The following is an 18,070-nucleotide window of genomic DNA, read 5'->3' as shown; positions in this document are numbered from 1 at the left end:
TATACAGGGACTGAGTGTGTGTTCAAAGATGAGTAAATAAGAATTGGGGAGAAGAACTTAAGTAATCAAGAGAACTGACTGAAGATCAGGAAACGGGATGATACTCCAGATGCTCCAGAGGATTGGTTAATGTGACCTATTTTGCTACTTAAAATGCCTGAAAAATATGAACCTACTTTTAAGTAGCTTAGAAAAGAAGGGAAAGAATGAGTGATAATGGTAGAGAAAGAGAAAGAGAGAAAGAAGAGGAGAAATAAGGAGAGAGTTTTGGATTAAGAAAGAGATTTTAAGAGGTGAAGAGTTAAAGTTTTATGAGATTCAAAAATCATACCTGAAATCGAATCTCATCACTTTTCAAGGAAACACTGGGTAAAATACAGGAGCTTTGGAGTTGGGCTCACACCAAATCCAACCTCGGCATTGCCATTTACTATGACGTGAAGTTGCCTAGCTGAGTCTCAGGTCTTTCTCCTACAAAATAAGGATGAACTGTAATAATATATGGTTAGTAGCTGGTACAGATTAGACTACAAATAAATATTAGCTCTGATCTCTGTCTCCTAACCCTCTGCTTATAGTTTCACTTCACAAGTGGAAGGAATACTGAACAGAGTTGGCCAGCTTCCGATCTGTAAGCCAAACTGCCCTTGCTGGAGAGAGGAGAGGCTCAAAATCCACTGTAAAGTTTACTGCTTCTGACTGTCAGGAAGTTCCTTCATCTGATTTCATTCTTTCCTGATACACTTAAGTTTCTTTTTCTCTTAATCTAGCTCCCAGAAACACTGCAAAAGATATGGACCTCCTGCTCTGTATCACACTCTCTAAGAGGGGACCATCCTCAAGTCACTTCTGAGCCACCCTTTTGCTAAGTAACAAGAAAAGAAAAATGTCAGATAAATAAAAAAAATACCAACATGCACAAACATAAAGATACAGGTTCAAAAAAGGAAGAAAATAGACAGTAATATTACAAACTGAAGAAAGACTACCCACCCCCTCAAAAAGGAAAAATGTTAACATCAAAGGAAGAATTAGACAGACTAAGGCTAAACTAGAGGCAGCAGCACTGGTGGTGTAGTGCCTAAGGCATTTGACTGCTAACCAGAAGGCTGGCAGTTCAAACCCACCAGCCACTCCTCAGAAGGAAGGTTGGGCAATCCACTTCTGTAGTGATACTGCCTCGGAAACCCAAAGAAGGGTCACTATGCATTGGATCCAATTCGATAGCAGTAAGTTTTTTTTTGTTGTTGTTGTTAAACTAGAGGCAGACAGGAAAACATTATGGAAATAGGGCAAGATAGGTTTATATGTGGAAAAATGAAGAATAGGTAGACCTTTAGGGGAGGGATATAGAGAAGTACATCAAGAGACACAGACATCAATAACCCAAAAGCAGAGGCAAAGAGGAAAAAATAGAAACAAGAAAGACAAACTTAGAAAGAGACTGAGAGACTGGCCAGCCATGCCAGCCGTGCTTCCCTGGTGACACAGAATTAGAACGAAATACCAGGTACTTGTATGGAACTCCTCTAAGCTCTAGGAATGAGAGTGTGACTTTCTGGGTTGTGTCCCCCTCCCCAGCCCTTGGAGACAGGTCTCTGCAAGCCAGACCGGCCCTCTAAGTCACATTCAAGCCATCTCCTCCTCAGCCAGGACCAGGAGGGCAGAGGAACAGACTGAAAGGGCCTGATGGAAACACAGAGGAGAAGAGAGGGAGAAACACAGCAAGGGAGAGGTTAGAGTCAAGAAACAGAGGGGGAAGCAGTCTCAAGGTCTGTGACTTCTCTACGGCTGCTGTGTGATCTGAACACAGGTGGCCGCTGAGGGAGCCTGTATTCATCTTTGATGGATGCCAATTAAGCCAGGGGCAGCTTGCATCATAAGAGAAGTATACAGAGTCACTGACCTTCTCTGTGGGCTTCGGCACATGCTGGTGAGGACATTGGCTGTGCTGATCTAAAGTTCAGAGGAAGGATCCACAGCAGAGTAAGGGTGCAGTCAGTTTTGCTGTAAACCAGCTGTTTATTTATAGGAGTGGGAGTATGGTCTCCTTCTGCTTCCACCCTCCTCCTCCATCCGTGTCACTTACACACACACATATACACACTCAGGCAGGCATGAGCTTCTAACTGGTTACTGTTGGGAGCCAACTGTCATAAGGCCAACAATCTATTCTTGAAGCCTGACCCCTCTAACTGGATTCCTGGAGGTAGTCTTGTATCAGTCCATTCCAAGGCTCCTTTGGGAGGCCATGTCCATGGCAAGTAGCCCTGGAAGGTCTGGATTAGTCCCAGGTTTTTCAGTAAAGTTCTATCCCTTTTATCAGATGACTTGGTAGATAAGGGAGCCTGACAAGCATCATGATCCCTGTGCCCTCAATTTTAAATCTGGGAATATTTTTCCTCTTATTCTCTTATTTCCCAATTTCATTTTGAATTCATTTGCTAGTTAGAACTTCTGCTGACAGAACGACCACTTCTTGTTTTTCAATTCAATATTTCTTCATATCATTATTTTATGTCCAAAACAATAATAAACATTGGCTGAGCACCCACTCTGTTTCAAATATATTAAGTGCTGGTGATAGGGTGGCAAACAGACAAAAACTGTCCCTGATGGAGTGTACATGTTTGATAACCTTACCTCCAACCTCTGCCTGTTAATTCTCAATTTTATTTTCAAAACTGTAATACCATTTTACCCAGATTCACCAACTGTTCTTCCAAAATCCTACCCAGGACTGAATTTTCTGCCATTTAGTTTCTGCATAACCCAAATAATGTATAATTCTCTTACCCCCTTAATCCTCTGCAACTCATCTTTCTACTCTTGGAATGCTTAACCAAACAAACAAACTAACAAATAAACCAAACTCACTGCCCTTGAGTCGGATCCGACTCATAGCAACCCCTCCTTGGGTTTCAGAAGCAGTATCACTATGCAAGTAGACTGCTCAATCTCCCTTCCAAGGAGTGGCTGGTGGGTTTGAACCACCAGCCTTCTGGTTAGCAGTCAAGTGCCTTAGGCACTATGCCACCAGAACTCCCATTAAGTTGAAGTTTATGATGCTGTGTCCTGGCTCATTCTATATATGGTGGGATAGTTTTTCTACCTATACCTGTGTCACCCTCTCCAAGGCTGGGTCTTACCAAATCTAATATAATAGATTAGAGCATCTTTGTAACACAAATCAGCTTGGAGGATAGCACTCTTTTAGCATAAGAAAGCACAAAATCAAAGCTTCAGGAAATTAAACTTTCAGTAAAAGATATCTGATGATCTTGGAGATAGCCACTCAATTGCTCTTGGGGGTAGGGGGTGGGGGGGGGGGGGGGGGGAGGGGGGTGGGGGTAGAGGGCAGGTGGGGAAGCAAACACTTTATCACTTTAGAAGCATCTGTTACTATACAATTACTAATTGGTATGCTTGGTAGAAAGCTTTATCACCTGCTTAGTTTTCTGTAAGTTTTGTATTTAGCATTTTATTGACAGGATTCCTACACAAACATGATGTGCAATTCAAAATTTGCTCCAGATGATATACTTTAATAGAAATTATTGTCTTAAACAAACTGGTGAGTACATTTTTGCCCAACACTGTAATGCTATGACACTGGTATTTCAAATATCAGCATGGTCCTCCATGGTGGACAAGTTACAGTGGAGCTTCCTGACTAAGACAGACTAAAAAGAACATCCTGAAAATCTCCTTCCGAAAATTACCCACTGAAACCCTATGGATCACAACAGAACGTTGTCAGCTATAGTGCTAGAAGATGACCCCGCAGACTGGAGGGTACTCAAAATACACAGTGGCCACAACAATGGACTCAAGCTCTTCTACTAGTAAATCTATAATTATGATTTTTTTCCTTTGATTGTTTGGTAGTGTTCGCCTGTGAAACCCTATGGGTCTCATTCACTCTCTTTAGAATAATTTTTCACAGTGCTGATGTAATTTCATGGTAATATGTGTATTTATGTTTTCTATTTCATCTACTCCATTTCATCTAAATTTTAAAATGTGTCACTAATATAAAATGTTTTGTTCATTATACTATGTTATTATCTTTTTGGTGTATCTGGTCTCTGCTATAAATAGGCCAGATACAGTGTTGGCAGTTGCATTAACCTGAGAGTGAGCACCTCCTTCAATGTCACACCTGAGGTGCCTTGACTGTCTCATCCTAGTTCCATTCTTGCTTATAAGCAACATATAATTGTTGTCATTGTTATCTTTTAACTGGAGCCTAGAACATTTCTAAGGATCTTTGGTGGCACAACAGTTAATGTTTGATCTGTTAATCAAAAGGTTGGCAGTTCAAACTCGCCAAGCAGCTCTGAGGGAGAAAGACCTAGTGATCTCTTTCTATAAAGACCATAGTCTAGAAAACCCTATGGGGTAGTTCTACTCTGTCACATGAGTCTCTAAGAGAGAACACCCAACAACAGTAAGTACATTTACATTTTTTGCAATTACTAATATATTTTACTTTAAATCTACGTTTTGTAATTTACTTTTTAACTGTCCTTCCTCTTCCATGGTGCCTTTTCTCTATGGAATATTTTACATTATTCCATTTTCTACAGTCCCTCCATTATCTTGCTGGTTATAATCCTTTACAATTAATTTAGGTTGTACTCTAGAGATTATGCCAGGAAAACCTGACTTATCAGAACCTGGACAACGGTATGATATTAGAATATTCTAACTTTATTTACCCTTCCTATCAATTTTACACTGTTATTGTATATTTTGATTGAATGTGTATGTTAAACTCTATAAGTATGGTGCAGTGAATTACTTAGTATGGCTATTCTAGCTATGGTCTCTGTGACCCCCACCAGATGACTTGGAGTGCTTATAGGAATGTGAGGCACTTGTGGCCTACCAAAGCGATTGCATACCTTGCTAAAAATGTAGAAAAGGTACATGGCACTCTTGTGGGGATGGAACCATGCAAATAAGGTGTAAAACTCTAACCATCCAGTTGGATCAGACTCATAGCGACCCCTCCTTGGCTTTCCAAGGTGGTATCACTACAGAAGTAGATTGCCCAACCTTCCTTCTGAGGAGTGACTGGTGGGTTTGAACCGCCAGCTCTCTGGTTAGCAAATGCCTTAGGCACTACGCCACCAGAGCATGGAACCCTAATGTGGGGATTGGCCAGTTTTATCATCTTACTTGGCTTAAAATGAGCCCTCCCAGAGGCAGAAAAGGGAGATAAAACCACCATCAAGACAGAAGTAGAAGCAGTAGTAGAGTGTGTCTTTGGACCCAAGATCCCTGCACTGGATGTCCTTAGCAGAGAGGTGGCTGAGAGATGGTAGAGAGATAGCAGCAGCAGAGGCAACAGAACCAAGAGACCCAGACAAGTCAGGGTGCTGGGCTTCCTGGCCCACAAAGCGAGAAAGCTGAGTGCTTTTGGGCAGGAGGCTTGCCTCCTGGAGTGTCTCTCTGGTCAAGGCAGAACTAAAAGAGCTTTGTAATACTAGCCTGAAAAGGGCAGATGCCAAGGCCTGAGAGAAGCATGTGGCACAGCTGAGAAGCTGTTCTGACCAAAGAATTGTATCCTGAGTGTTCCTGAACCTGAATTGCAACCTGTTACTTCCCTAGTAAATCCCATAATTGTGAGCGCTGTCTGTGAGTTGTGTGTGGCCATGACAATGAATCATCAAACCCAGAAGAGAAGCAGAGAGTGCCGTGGGAGGGACCATTGGTGCTAGCATTGATAAAAAAAGGTTTGGAGGGTGGTAGCATGTCTGACCTCAGCCTCACACAAATAAGCCTTCAGCTTCTAATGATGATTTTCTCTCCTCATGAAGTTAGAGGAGGTCAGAGGATGTTGCTACCATGCCTTTTTGCAATACGATATTCTATTGGTGTTTTATACGTCCTTATTCTATTAAAATTTTCTGTATATTTGAGAAGGTTACTTAAGTTTAATGTTCTCTGGAAGAAAGTTAGGCATTGGAAGAAGAAAGAAGATTGGTGAAGTGAATGAGAAAAAGTGTTGAAATTTAGTGTATATTCCCCCAAGGGGACACAAAGCTTCCATATTCTGCACAGAATGGTATTTGGAGAAGCCCCTTTGCAAAAGAGCAGGGGTAGAGAGGGGTGGGACTGAGTCAGACTGGAATGTCAAATTGGTGGGACAAAGGAGGGATGACTGCTGGGTAGATAAGGTTTTGTCTAAGCTAACAAAAAGTAAGGCGCAGAAAGTAAGTAGGAGTCCATGCTAGTGGCAGAGGGAAGGACATAGTTGGACAGGGAAAGTTCTATTAATTGTAGGTATAGGATCAGACAGAGACAAACACAAAAACTTTAGAGAAAGTTTTATTAATAGAATGCTGCTTGTCATTGCAGTGCCAGCAGAAATCCTGCCCACAGGTAATCAGAAGTGGCTTTTCAGATGGAATTTGGCAACCTATTTTTCTCTTTGTTTCTTTCTGTCTCTTCTATCCTCATATTACTACTTTTTGTCATTTGCCTGTTTCTGTCCTTTTAACACTTCTTTCTCTAGACTAGAGTTTCTCAATCTCTGTATTACTGACATTTTGGGTCACATAATTCTTTGTTGTGGGGGATTGCCTTATGCATTGTAGGATGTCCTGTGCATTGTAGCTGCATCCCTGCACTCTATCCACTAGATGCCAGTAGCATACTCCCTCCTTAAATTGTGACAATTAAAAACTTTCTTCAGACATTGCCAAATATCCCCTGTTGAGAACCACTGGTCTAGATGATAATTAAATGTATAGAAGCAGTAGAGAAAGTTAGAGATGAAAGTAGAGCGTCTCAGGGAATGTGAATGCATTGTAAGTCAAATAAGAGACAGGGAGCAATCTCTATTCTTATATAAGAGACATTTAAATTGCTCAACATGCATCCAGGCTAGTGGCAAAATATTCAAGTAGATGCAAATAAACGTGAAAATAATATGAAGTACTTTTGTCATGTTCCTGTACAATGAAGATGTCATAAGAAGCTTCCTTGACTCTGGGAGATTTTGTTATAACTTCCACCTCCAATTTATAAATCTAAGACACTAGTGCTTCCCTCTGTCCTCCATCCTCCCCATTAATCCACACATATTTGGCATAAATTTCCTCCTCTTGCTGGTTTTGGGAACTTTCTTGAAGAATATAGGAGAACCATATAGGGATGATATCACATACCTCACAGCTCAGTTCCCAGCCCCCTAGCCTTCTCCTGACTTCCATGCATCTCTTTGTTTCTCTTGTGGCTCTCAATCTGCTCTTTTCCCCAATCCAGAGCTCCCAATAATAGACTTTACTCCTGGAAAGCAGTTCTCTAGAAAAAAATGGTCTGGTCAGCCTTTTCAATGGCTTTTACTCGAGAAGCAGCATTCTTTTGTCCAAATTCTGGAATAAAATTCCCCAATCCATTATACTTGTCACTCTTATCATGAAAATATATTATTAAGAAAAGGTGCAAAACTCAATCTGTGTTTTAAGTGAAGTCAGAGAGATAAGCATGAGACATTGAAAGGCACTTCAGGTCTGATGATGAAACAAAGGAAGCCACAAATGCTCTTGCTGGAGAGTTGTCCACCTGCCAGGGCTGGTCAATCTTTAGGGAAGAAATTTCCCCTCCACGACTCTTCCTGCTAGACAGAATCTGCTTTGGCTGGGCTGGTTCTTCCCAGGGATCTCATCATTGCCCCCTTCATTTCCTTGTTACGGAAACTGTAGATGATGGGGTTGCACATGGGGGTGATGATGGTGTAGAGGAGAGAGAAAGGCTTGTCCTTGTCAGGCCCATGTGTGCTGCGGGGGTTCATGTAAGAGAACATGGCTGAGGTGTAGAAGAAGATGACTACAGTCAGGTGGGAGGTGCAAGTGGAGAAGGTCTTCCCCCGACCAGAGGAGGAGGCTCTGCCAAGGATGGAGGCCAGGATGCGGGCATAGGAGATGACGATGAGCACCATGGGGCTGAGCAGCACCACAACGGCATCAGCAAAGATCACCATCAGACTAAACTGTTGGTCCCCACAAGAAAGGGTGATCACTATGGGAGCCTCGCAGAAGAAGTTTTCTATATGGTTGTCTCTACAGAATGGACCACGAAAGGTCATATAATCAAGAAGGATGCCATTGATCATCCCAAAGAACCAGGCAGTACCTACCAGCCTCACACAGACCTGCTGGCTCATGATCTGGGCATAGCTAAGTGGGTGGCAGATAGCAACATAACGGTCATAGGCCATAAAAGCCAACAGGATACATTCAGCTACACCCACACCGAAAACTAAGTACATCTGCATCAAGCAGGAGGCAAAGGAGACATTGTGGTTCTTGACCACCAGGTGGACCAGCATCTGTGGGATGGTGGTGGTGATGAAACAGACATCCAGGAAGGACAAGTGTCCAAGGAAGAAGTACATGGGACTGTTGAGCCTGGGGTCTGTCCAGGTGATGAAGATGATGAGGCCATTCATGGCCATGGCTAGGCTGTAGAGGGTTAGGAAGAGGGCAAAGAACATTTTCCGAGTGGAAGGGCTGCTCTGCTCAAAGCCCACGAGGATAAAGTTTGTCACTGTGCTGCTGTTCTTGAGGTCCATCATCTGAGGCCTGTTGAAGAGAAATGATAGGAAAAGCACTGGGGAGATAACTGTATAGGTGTTCCTTTGCTTAACCTTTGTGCAAAAACAGAGATTGGCAGCAAATGGAGGAACAAGACAGAAATATCAGTAAATTCCATGTGAATTAGTAGTGCCATGTGCACTGAAAATAATGGTCCTAATGCAGGCTGCAATAATAGAACCATCTTATAAACCAAAAGTGGGTCTATTGTACTTTGGGTCAATATTGTATCCTGCTCTCCAAAAAACCAAACTAATCCCACTGCTGTGGAGTCGGATCCGACACACAGTGACCCCTCCTTGGGTTTCCAAGGGGATATCACTATGGAAGTAGGTTGCCCAACCTTCCTTCCAAGGAGTGGCTGGTGGGTTTGAACCGCCAGCCTTCTGGTTAGCAGTCAAATGCCTTAGGCACTACATTACCAGAGCTTCTATATCCTGCTCTAGGCCTTCTGTTTTAAATGATTACCCACCAATGTGGCTGTGTTCAGAGGCAAACAGGATGGTGAAGGGTCTAGCAATTATGTGACAACCAGTGAAGAAAATTTTAAAGGGACAACACTGGGAGAATCTTAAGTGGTCTTTTCAAACACTAAGTGGTTTCAATCCAGAAGAGAGAATTTGCTTTTTCTGTATAAACTCCATGAGTAGAACTCAAGCCAGAGAGTGGAAATATCAGAGAAAAAAAATGACTGATTTTTCTAATGAAAGATTGTCATTGTTCTTTTAACAATAAAAATATTGCCTTCTCATTATAAAGTGTGTGGAAAATGGCAAAAAGCAAAACTAAAATAAAAAAAATATAATCACCCAGAGAGAAATCACTAATGTTTTAGTTAATTTCTGTCAGTCTTTGTTTTTCTGTGTTTATAATTTAAAAGCCTTTAATCCTAACACAAGCTTTGAGTGGAACCTACCACAGGAGCTTTAGTGGGTATCTTCATGAAGAAATGCAGCAATTACAGCTGATTCCAGATTGAAGGATCTGTTGTTACAAGCCCAATTGGGAGAAAGGAAAAGGATAAAAACTCATTTTTTATTTGAATGGGGCACTGAGGACAATTGTACATCACCAGATTTTACGGCCAAAAAAAGGTTTATCACTTAATAAATGAGTGCATACACTATTCCAAATATAGTACTAGGGATACAAGAGCATACAAGAAAGGTCCCTCCTGGCCTTCATGGGATTATACTACACTTCAAGATGGTAGTTCAGAGGGATAAGTAGGAATACAGAGCATGCATATAATATGTAGATAATATATTTTAAAAGGGTCCATTTATATGGTAGAACTCTTTCAAACTCTAGCCACTCCAAGCAGAAAACATGCCTTCTTTTAAAGAGTCATGGAACATTTACAAAACACTGTCAATTTACTAGCGTATAAGGAGAACTTTATATTCTAAAATTCCAAAGAACCAAAATAGTTCAAACTGTTTTTATTACACTAAAACCAGATATTTATAACTATATGACAGATTTCTTAAAATTCTGTTTATGATTTTCTCCCCTTGAGCTATAAAGAAAAGAGAACAGATGTCAGCTTGTGGTATGAGATTTTCCTTAAGAGTATTTTTTTCTTTTTTTCACTTGAAGAAAAGAAGTAAATTCTTAGTGAATATTTTAGATTCAGAAGATATTATTTTTATTAAGTAAATTGGAGAAAAGAACATTCTTCTGGTCAGCAGGGCTGCCAGAATTGGTGGAGTGGTTTGTACACTGTGTAAAGGTTCCTGAAAGGAATAGTGGATGCTGAAAATTCAGCCTGTGCTCACCCACAAAGCTATGTGCCCTGGTAAGGGGGTGTTGTGTGAGTTCAGAGGAACTGGTGGCTTTTTCCAATTCTTCCCGGAGAGCAAGTGACTTTTTGTAATTAGTCCAAATTTGCAATATATGTAGTACAGAGACCTTGCTGGTCAGGAAGAACTGCTGTGAGAATATTGAAATTTCAGTATTTAAAATTTTTTATCTCATAAGATTGATAAACTCTTTGAATGAATAGTAATTAATATGCCTATATTCCTCTGGTAGGGCCTAAGGCATCTGACTGCTAACCAGAAGGTTGGCGGTTCAAATCCACAAGACACTCCTTGGAAGGAAGATTGGGTAATCTACTTCCATAGAGATACCGCCTTGGAAACCCAAGGAAGGGTCGCTATGAGTCGGGATCAAGTTGATGGCAGTGAGTATGGGTTTTGTTTGTTTGTTTGCTTTATATTCCTCTGTGTGCATTTTAGGAATAAAAAGACAGTAAGACATTTCTTGTAATGCAGTGGCACCCAAAGTGCCACTAGCAGCAGGATCACTTGGGAACTTGTTAGAAATACCAAGTGTTAGGCCTTAACCCAGATCTACTGAATCACAAACTCTGGGGATGAGGCCCAGCAATCAGTGTTGTAACAAGGGCTCCATGTGATTCTGATGCAGGCTAAAAGTTGGGAAACTACTGGTTTAGTGCAAAGATGTACAAACTATGGCCCTCATGCCAAATATGGACAACAGAATTTAATTGAAATACAGCCATATCCATTCATTCATGTGTTGTCTGATTGTTTTCCTACTATAATGGCAGAGTAGGGTAGCCCCCATAGAGACCATATGGCCTGCAAATAGGGTTGACAGATTTAGCAAATAAAAATACAAGACACCCAGCTAAATTTGAATTTACTATAAATAATGAATAATTTTTTATATAAGTATGACACATGCAATATTAGCAATCCAGTCCACACTGCTGGGTATTTACTATCCGGCCCTTTATAGAAAAGTTTGCTGACCCTTGCCTAATGTAATAGCCTTAGTTTGGACTCTCTTCTGATAGAAGTATGTAAGGGAAACACAAAAAAAGGGTTTAGTTCTGTTCATACACCTGGGATCTGCGCCTGACATAAAACATCCATTCTTTGGATAGTGCATTCCCTCAACCACTTCATTCCCAAGAAGAAAGCTCAAAGTAGAAGCTCATCCTGCCTTGGATAGAAGGAGAGCTGGTGCCACTTCTTTCTCTGCTTATTAAACCCAATAGAACAGTTGCTTCTCTTTTTATAAGTGCTTGGTGTTCTGCACATTCAATTAAATCAGATCAAGCAGATGTTTTAAAAGGATTGTCTAGCCAATTCAGAAGCAATTCTGTAACAATAATAAACTGTCATGAAAAATTTGTAAGACGTGATTATTAAAAAAAAAAAAAAATTACTTGAAAATTGAGGTAAACAAAAAGCCCTCTGAAAAACACCTCTTGGATCAGATAGGAAATGAAAACAGTAATTACAGATTATCTAAAAAAAACTGAAAAGAAAAAGTATATGGTAATATATAGTTTATATAGTTATTTGTTAGAGGAAAAGTTAATAGCTTGAATATGTTTATTACTTAACAAAAAATAATAAAACAAATAATGAAAAATAAAAAATAATGAAACAAAGCAAAATAAAATAGCTCAAGAAGTTAGAAGCGGATAAACAAAATTCATCTAATGAAGACCAAAAGAAGAATTTAGTAAAAATCAAAGCAGAAATTATTGAATAAGAAAACAGAAGAAGTGTAAAATTGATAATGAATTCAAGAACTGGTTCTCTGAAAAAGGCAATAAAATAGACAAACCTATCTAACGACAACAACAAAATGAGGTGAGGGGGAAGAAAGCTCAAATATATCAATTCATAATTTAAAAAAGAGACACAACACAGCCACAAAGAAAATAAAAATAATTATACAAGAGTACTTTGCAAATCTCTATGACAATGAATTTGGAAGAAATAGATAATATTCTAGGTAAATATAAATCATTAATATTTACTGAAGTAAATATGATTAAGTGATTAAGCACTTGCCTGTTAACCAGAAGGTCAGCAGTAGGAACTCACCAGGCTGTCTGTGGTAGAAAGATGTGGCAGTCTACTTCTACAAAGATTTATAGCCTTATAAACTGTATTGGGCAGCTCTATTCTGTCTTACAGGGTTGATATGAATTGGAATTGACTCAAGGTCAATGGGTTATGGGGTTTTAATATTTACTGAGGAAAAGATAGAAATGAAAACAAAGTTCTGAATCTTGGCTTCATATTCTGGTCTCTTGGGGAAGATTTTATTTATTTATTTTTTATTTTAAGAGCTTGTTTTATATTCAACATTACGTGTACATTTAGTTTCACTCCCCATTTACCATGTCCAACTCCTGGGGAAGTTTTAAAAATTCTGATGCCCAGGCTGCATATAAGACCAATTAAAACAGAACTTATCCAAGATTCAGTATTTTTATAAACTTCCTAGGTAATTCTAATGTGCAGCCAAGTTTTCTCAATTAACGTAGAAAAAGTTGATAAAAAGCTTTGCCCCAAAATAACTCCAGGCCCTGATGGTTCCATAGGTGAGTTTTTTCAAATCTCTAGCACTTAAGTATTTTTAAAGGCTACTAAAACTGTTTGCAAGAACAGAAAAGAGAAAAGCTTTCTGATTACTTTTACAAAGCTACCAAATCATTGAGACTAAAACCTGAAAAAGTACATGAAAGAAAATTATAATAAAGATAATTTATTAATGATGATGAAATAGATAAAATAAATTTATTAGCTAATGGAATTCAGCAATGCAAGAATAATGTACTATGACTAAGTGAAATTTATTCCAGATTCTTCTAATGTTAGGGGTTCCACTAATATAATACATCATATTAATGTCAAGGAACAAACACTTCTAATCAATAAGATAGATATTAAAAAGATATTTGATAAAATTCAACATTGATAGTAGATTTCAAAAAAACCTTTAAAAATTTTAAGAGTTTAAAAAATCCTTGTTGTTGTTGTTGTTGTTATGTGCCGTCGAGTCGGCCCTGACTCATAGCGACCCCTCCTTGGGTTTCCGAAGCAGTATCACTACGAAAGTAGGATTGCCCAACCTTCCTTCCGAGAAGTGGCTGGTGGGTTTGAACCGCCAGCCGTCTGGTTAGCAGGCAAGTGTCTTAGCCACTATGCTACCAGAGCTCCCTAAAAAATCCTTAGTAGAATAAAAATAAAAGATGTTCCACGGCATAATTAAAAGATTTATCTAAATTAAAATATTTATAACAGCTAGCATTTATCAAGTACATACCTATGTGTTAGGTACTGTTCTACATGCTTTATAGGTAGGAACTTTACTAAGCTTTACAACAATTCTGTGGGCTAAGTAGTCTTTTATTCTCATTTTATAGATGCACAGAAAGGTTCAGTAACTAGTCCAAGGTCACACAGTAAGTAGTAAAGCTCAAATTCAAATCCAGAGAATCTGATTAAAGAAGCTGCATTTCCAACTATTACTCCCACACTGCTTCAGGCTGTTTGAATGCTGTATAAGTACTAGGCAAAGCATCTAGACAAGTGAACTAAATGAGTGGTGTACTAGTCAGTGTTCAACAAAGACTCTAGGAGAAAGGGACCCAATTTGAATCATTTGCCAATTTCCATGGTGTAAATACTCTCACCATGAGTATTTCAATTTCAAACTACCGATGTGACATTGTTAGTTAATATGGAGTTAGGAAGAAATGCGCACTAGCTCACCATTGTATAGTTTTTCCAACCATATAGATACAATAGATGTAAATAACCTTGAGAACATAGGTAATAGTAAAATGTAGTGAAAAAATTAAGAAGTGATGAATTTTGATGATTACCTTTGCTTTAAAATATAATTTCTTTAGCTATAAGTTTGCAAAATTTGTTAATAATGATTGTATTTTAACAAGCTCTCAAAATTCCTGGGAAAATTTAACAATTGAGTCTTGAGGGCTGGTACCATTAAAAAAAGGGCAGAATTATCATTATTTGCAGATAATATTTCTGGGAGTAGGGCATGTATCTGCCTATGTCCTCAAATTTCTGCCTTACCTCATAGGAAGGGCAGAATTTCTACTCTAACTTTTCCCATTACAAGCGAGTAATGTTGCAGGAAACACTTCTGACCCCATTGTCCACCTCTGCCTTGGAAATAACCCATATAGTCATCAATCAGGCACTGATTACATATATTATGGGACAATCTTATGGAAATTATGTCTTACCTCATTCTATTGCTTTGCTTGGGAATAGTCTGTCTTTCATCAACTCACTGCAACAGGTAAGAGATGATTTCATGGAGCCTGAGGAAAAGCTAGCCCAGAGAGGGCAGTTTGATATTGGGGTCCACTCTGAAAAAGAATATGTCCCTTTTAGTTTATATAAGCCTTCCATGACATTTCTCAAACCACTCCAGATGAATGTCTACTCAGACAAAATTTCTTTACCCTGGGTGGCACAAATGGTTAAGTGCTTGACTTCCAGCTGAAAGGCCAGCAGTTTGAACCCACTCAGAGGGAGCTTGAAGAACAGGCCTGGTGATTTACTTCTGAAAGGTCATGGCCTTTAAAACACTAGGCAGCACTTCTATCCTGAACACACAGGAACACCAAGAATCAGAATCAATTAAATGGCAACTACCAACAACATAGTTTACAAAGCTTACTTTTATAAATTATCCCATTGATCCTTACAAAACAACTTTATGCAATAGGCACTATCTCCATTTTACAAATGAGGAAACTGAAGCTTAGAGAGTTTACTCAAGGTCACACCATTAGTAAATAAAGTAATGAGACTCCGACCAGGCCTTCTTAAGTCCTTAGAATACCTGTTTCACTACATTAAGGTGCATAGTGTAGATATGCCACCACCTCTTAACACAGGTTATACCATAATTAATGTCCCATATAGTTAGGAATATACATATATATGTTATAATCCAAATTACCTTACAGTGACATACTTCAGTCATTGAATTTAATTCATAATAAAGAAAAGATAGCTTATTCTGAGGAACAGAAAATCCTCTGAAAATTGAAGATATTTATTAATCATTTTAGGAAGCCCTGGTGGCACAGTGGCTAAAATGCTAGGCTGTTAACCAAAAAGTGGGTGGTTTGAACTCATCAGCCACTCTATGGGAGAAAGGTTTGACAGTCTACTTCTGTAAAGATTTACAGCCTTGGAAACTATGGGCAGTTCTTCTACTCTGTTCTATAGGGTCGCTATGAGTCAGAATTGACTTGATGGCTGATCCCCCCCCCCTCCCCATTTTAGTGTTCTTCCTCAGGCTTAATGTTCATGGGCCCTTTTACCATGCCTTACTGTCCTCATATCCTCATTAACCTTAAAGTTTCCAGGGATAAGAGAAAAAAAAACACTCAAAAAGAAATTGATTTGAGACATGGAGGAGGGTATAAGAACAACTAAATAAACATGAAAAAAGTTCAATGTGTACCAATGGGCAGTAGGCTGATCAAATCATCTCTGAAACAAGGAATTCTGTATTCTAGAGGAAGATGAATCAGAAGAACACTAGAAGGAGAGATTTAACAGATTAAGGAAAAAGAACTAGATGATGCCCAGCTACCACTACTGACTATTCTAATCAGGCCCACAACAGATGGGCCCTGATAGAATATGAGAAAAATGTGGAACAGAATCTCAAATCCCTTAAAAAAAAAAAGAAAGAAAGAAAACAGACCTAATGGACTGGTTGAGACTGGAGACTGGAGGACTCCCTGAGACTATTGCATTGCGGTATTTGTTAGATCTTGAACCAAAATTAACCTAACGCCACCTTGTAGCTAAATAAAAAATTGGGTTAAGAAATAATGAATATTGGAATAAATCTAACTGGGGACATGAAGGATTTACACAACGAAAACTATAAAACACTGCTGAAAAAGAGTAAAGATTTAAATAAATGGAAAGGCTTTAAAAAAATGGAAAGACTTAATATTGTTAAGAGGTCAATACTACCCAAAGCAATATATAGATAACACAATCCCTATCAAAATTCCAATAGCTTTCTTAACAGAAATAAAAATATCAATCCTCAACTTTATATGGAATGACAAAAGCCCTGAATATCCAGAACAATGTTGAAAGAGAACAAAGTAGAAAGACTCACATTTATTGATTATAAAAAATATACAACTACAGTAATCAAAACAGTCTGATACTAGTCTAACAATAGACACATAGACCAATGGAATTGAATTGATAGTCCATAAATAAGCTCACATGTCTATGGTCAACTGATTTCTGATGAGGGTGCTAAGTCCATTTTAAGGGGAAAGAAGAATATCTTCATTAAATGATGCTGGAGAGATGCTGCCATAAAGATTTAAGCTGTGGAAACCCTATGGGATAGTTCTACTTTGTCCTATAGGGTCACTAAGAGTTGGTATTGATTCGATGGGAGTGGGTTTGGTTTTGGTTTATTCTTTATGGGAGCAGATCACCAGGTCTTTCTCCCACTGTAAAGATTACAGCCTAGAAAACCCTGTGGAGGTAGCTCTCTCTACTCTTCACCTGGGGCTGCTATGAGTCAAAAGTTGACAGCATCTAACAATAACATTACTGACTTAAACAAGGTGATTTATTACTTTTCATGATTCTGTGGGTTGGCTGGCAGGTCTGCTGCTGGACTTGCTGGGCTCTCTCCTGCAGCTTCACTCAGAAAATAAATAAATAAATAAATGAAATAAATGGTGCTGGAAAAATTGGATTTCCACATGCAGAAAAATGAAACAGTATCCATACCTCACACCATACACACACAACAAAAATTCAAAATGGATTAAGGACATAAATGTGCAAACTAAAACCATGAAATCTTAGAGGAACAAGCAGGGGCAATGTTCTCAGAGCTACCTTTCAATAATGGATTATCTAATATAATAAAAGCACAAAGAACAAAGGACAAGACAAACAAATTGGACCTCATAAAAATTAAAAAGTTTTGTTTACCAAAAGGCTTTCCCCAAAAAGTGAAAAGACAAGCTACTGAATAGGAGAATATCTTCAGAAATCATATATCTGGAAAGAATCTAATAACCAGAAAATATATACTCCCTCCTCACTTACTGACATGGTTAAATTCCAAAGACTAGGTCATTTTGCAAAAACTGGCATTATGCAAAAATGATCACATCAGATCACAAAATAGAGGATGGCTATATCATTACATAACTGCCAAATTACATCTTTGCACAACTGCCAAATTGTATCATTACATAACTGCCAAATTATATCATTAAATAGCTGCTAAACCACTTTTTGTTTTTTGGTTTAAATAACTGAGAATCATGCCCTCACCAAGTTGACACATAACTTTAACCATCACAGCCAGTGTTTCTGGCCTTATACTTCTGTGTTCATTACTGCTATATGTATGTCATTAATGCACAAAGTAGTCAGATAGTAGGTGTTCACTTCACACCACAATCCTAATTATAAATGTACTAAAATTTGAATATATTGTTGTGCTCAGGCTGTAAAGGAGAATTTCGGAAGAGAAGAAGACGCTAACCCACGCTAATGCAAATGCAATAGGACAGTTTATTAGCTAACTTAAGTTAGGGTCTTTGCGCTTAAGCAAAAGACCCCGTACCCCGTTTCCTTCTTCAATTTATA

The 18,070-nt window shown here is 38.8% G+C and overlaps 1 protein-coding gene across 1 annotated transcript; it reads right to left on the bottom strand.

Moving 5' to 3' along the window:
* Positions 1-7,630: 7,630 nt before the first annotated feature.
* LOC103194574 (olfactory receptor 10AD1-like) lies at positions 7,631-8,587 on the bottom strand. The gene has a single exon (XM_007937980.2). The coding sequence runs from the start codon at positions 8,585-8,587 to the stop codon at positions 7,631-7,633; it is 957 nt and encodes a 318-aa protein (XP_007936171.2).
* Between the last annotated feature and the right edge of the window lie 9,483 nt (positions 8,588-18,070).

The sequence above is a fragment of the Orycteropus afer genome, unplaced genomic scaffold, assembly GCF_000298275.1.
Source record: "Orycteropus afer afer isolate SDZICR_OR568_19922 unplaced genomic scaffold, OryAfe1.0 scaffold00045, whole genome shotgun sequence".
NCBI classification, from domain to species: domain Eukaryota; kingdom Metazoa; phylum Chordata; class Mammalia; order Tubulidentata; family Orycteropodidae; genus Orycteropus; species Orycteropus afer.
Note: the sequence above shows the minus strand (reverse complement) of the source record. Positions and strands in the feature narration are given on the sequence as shown.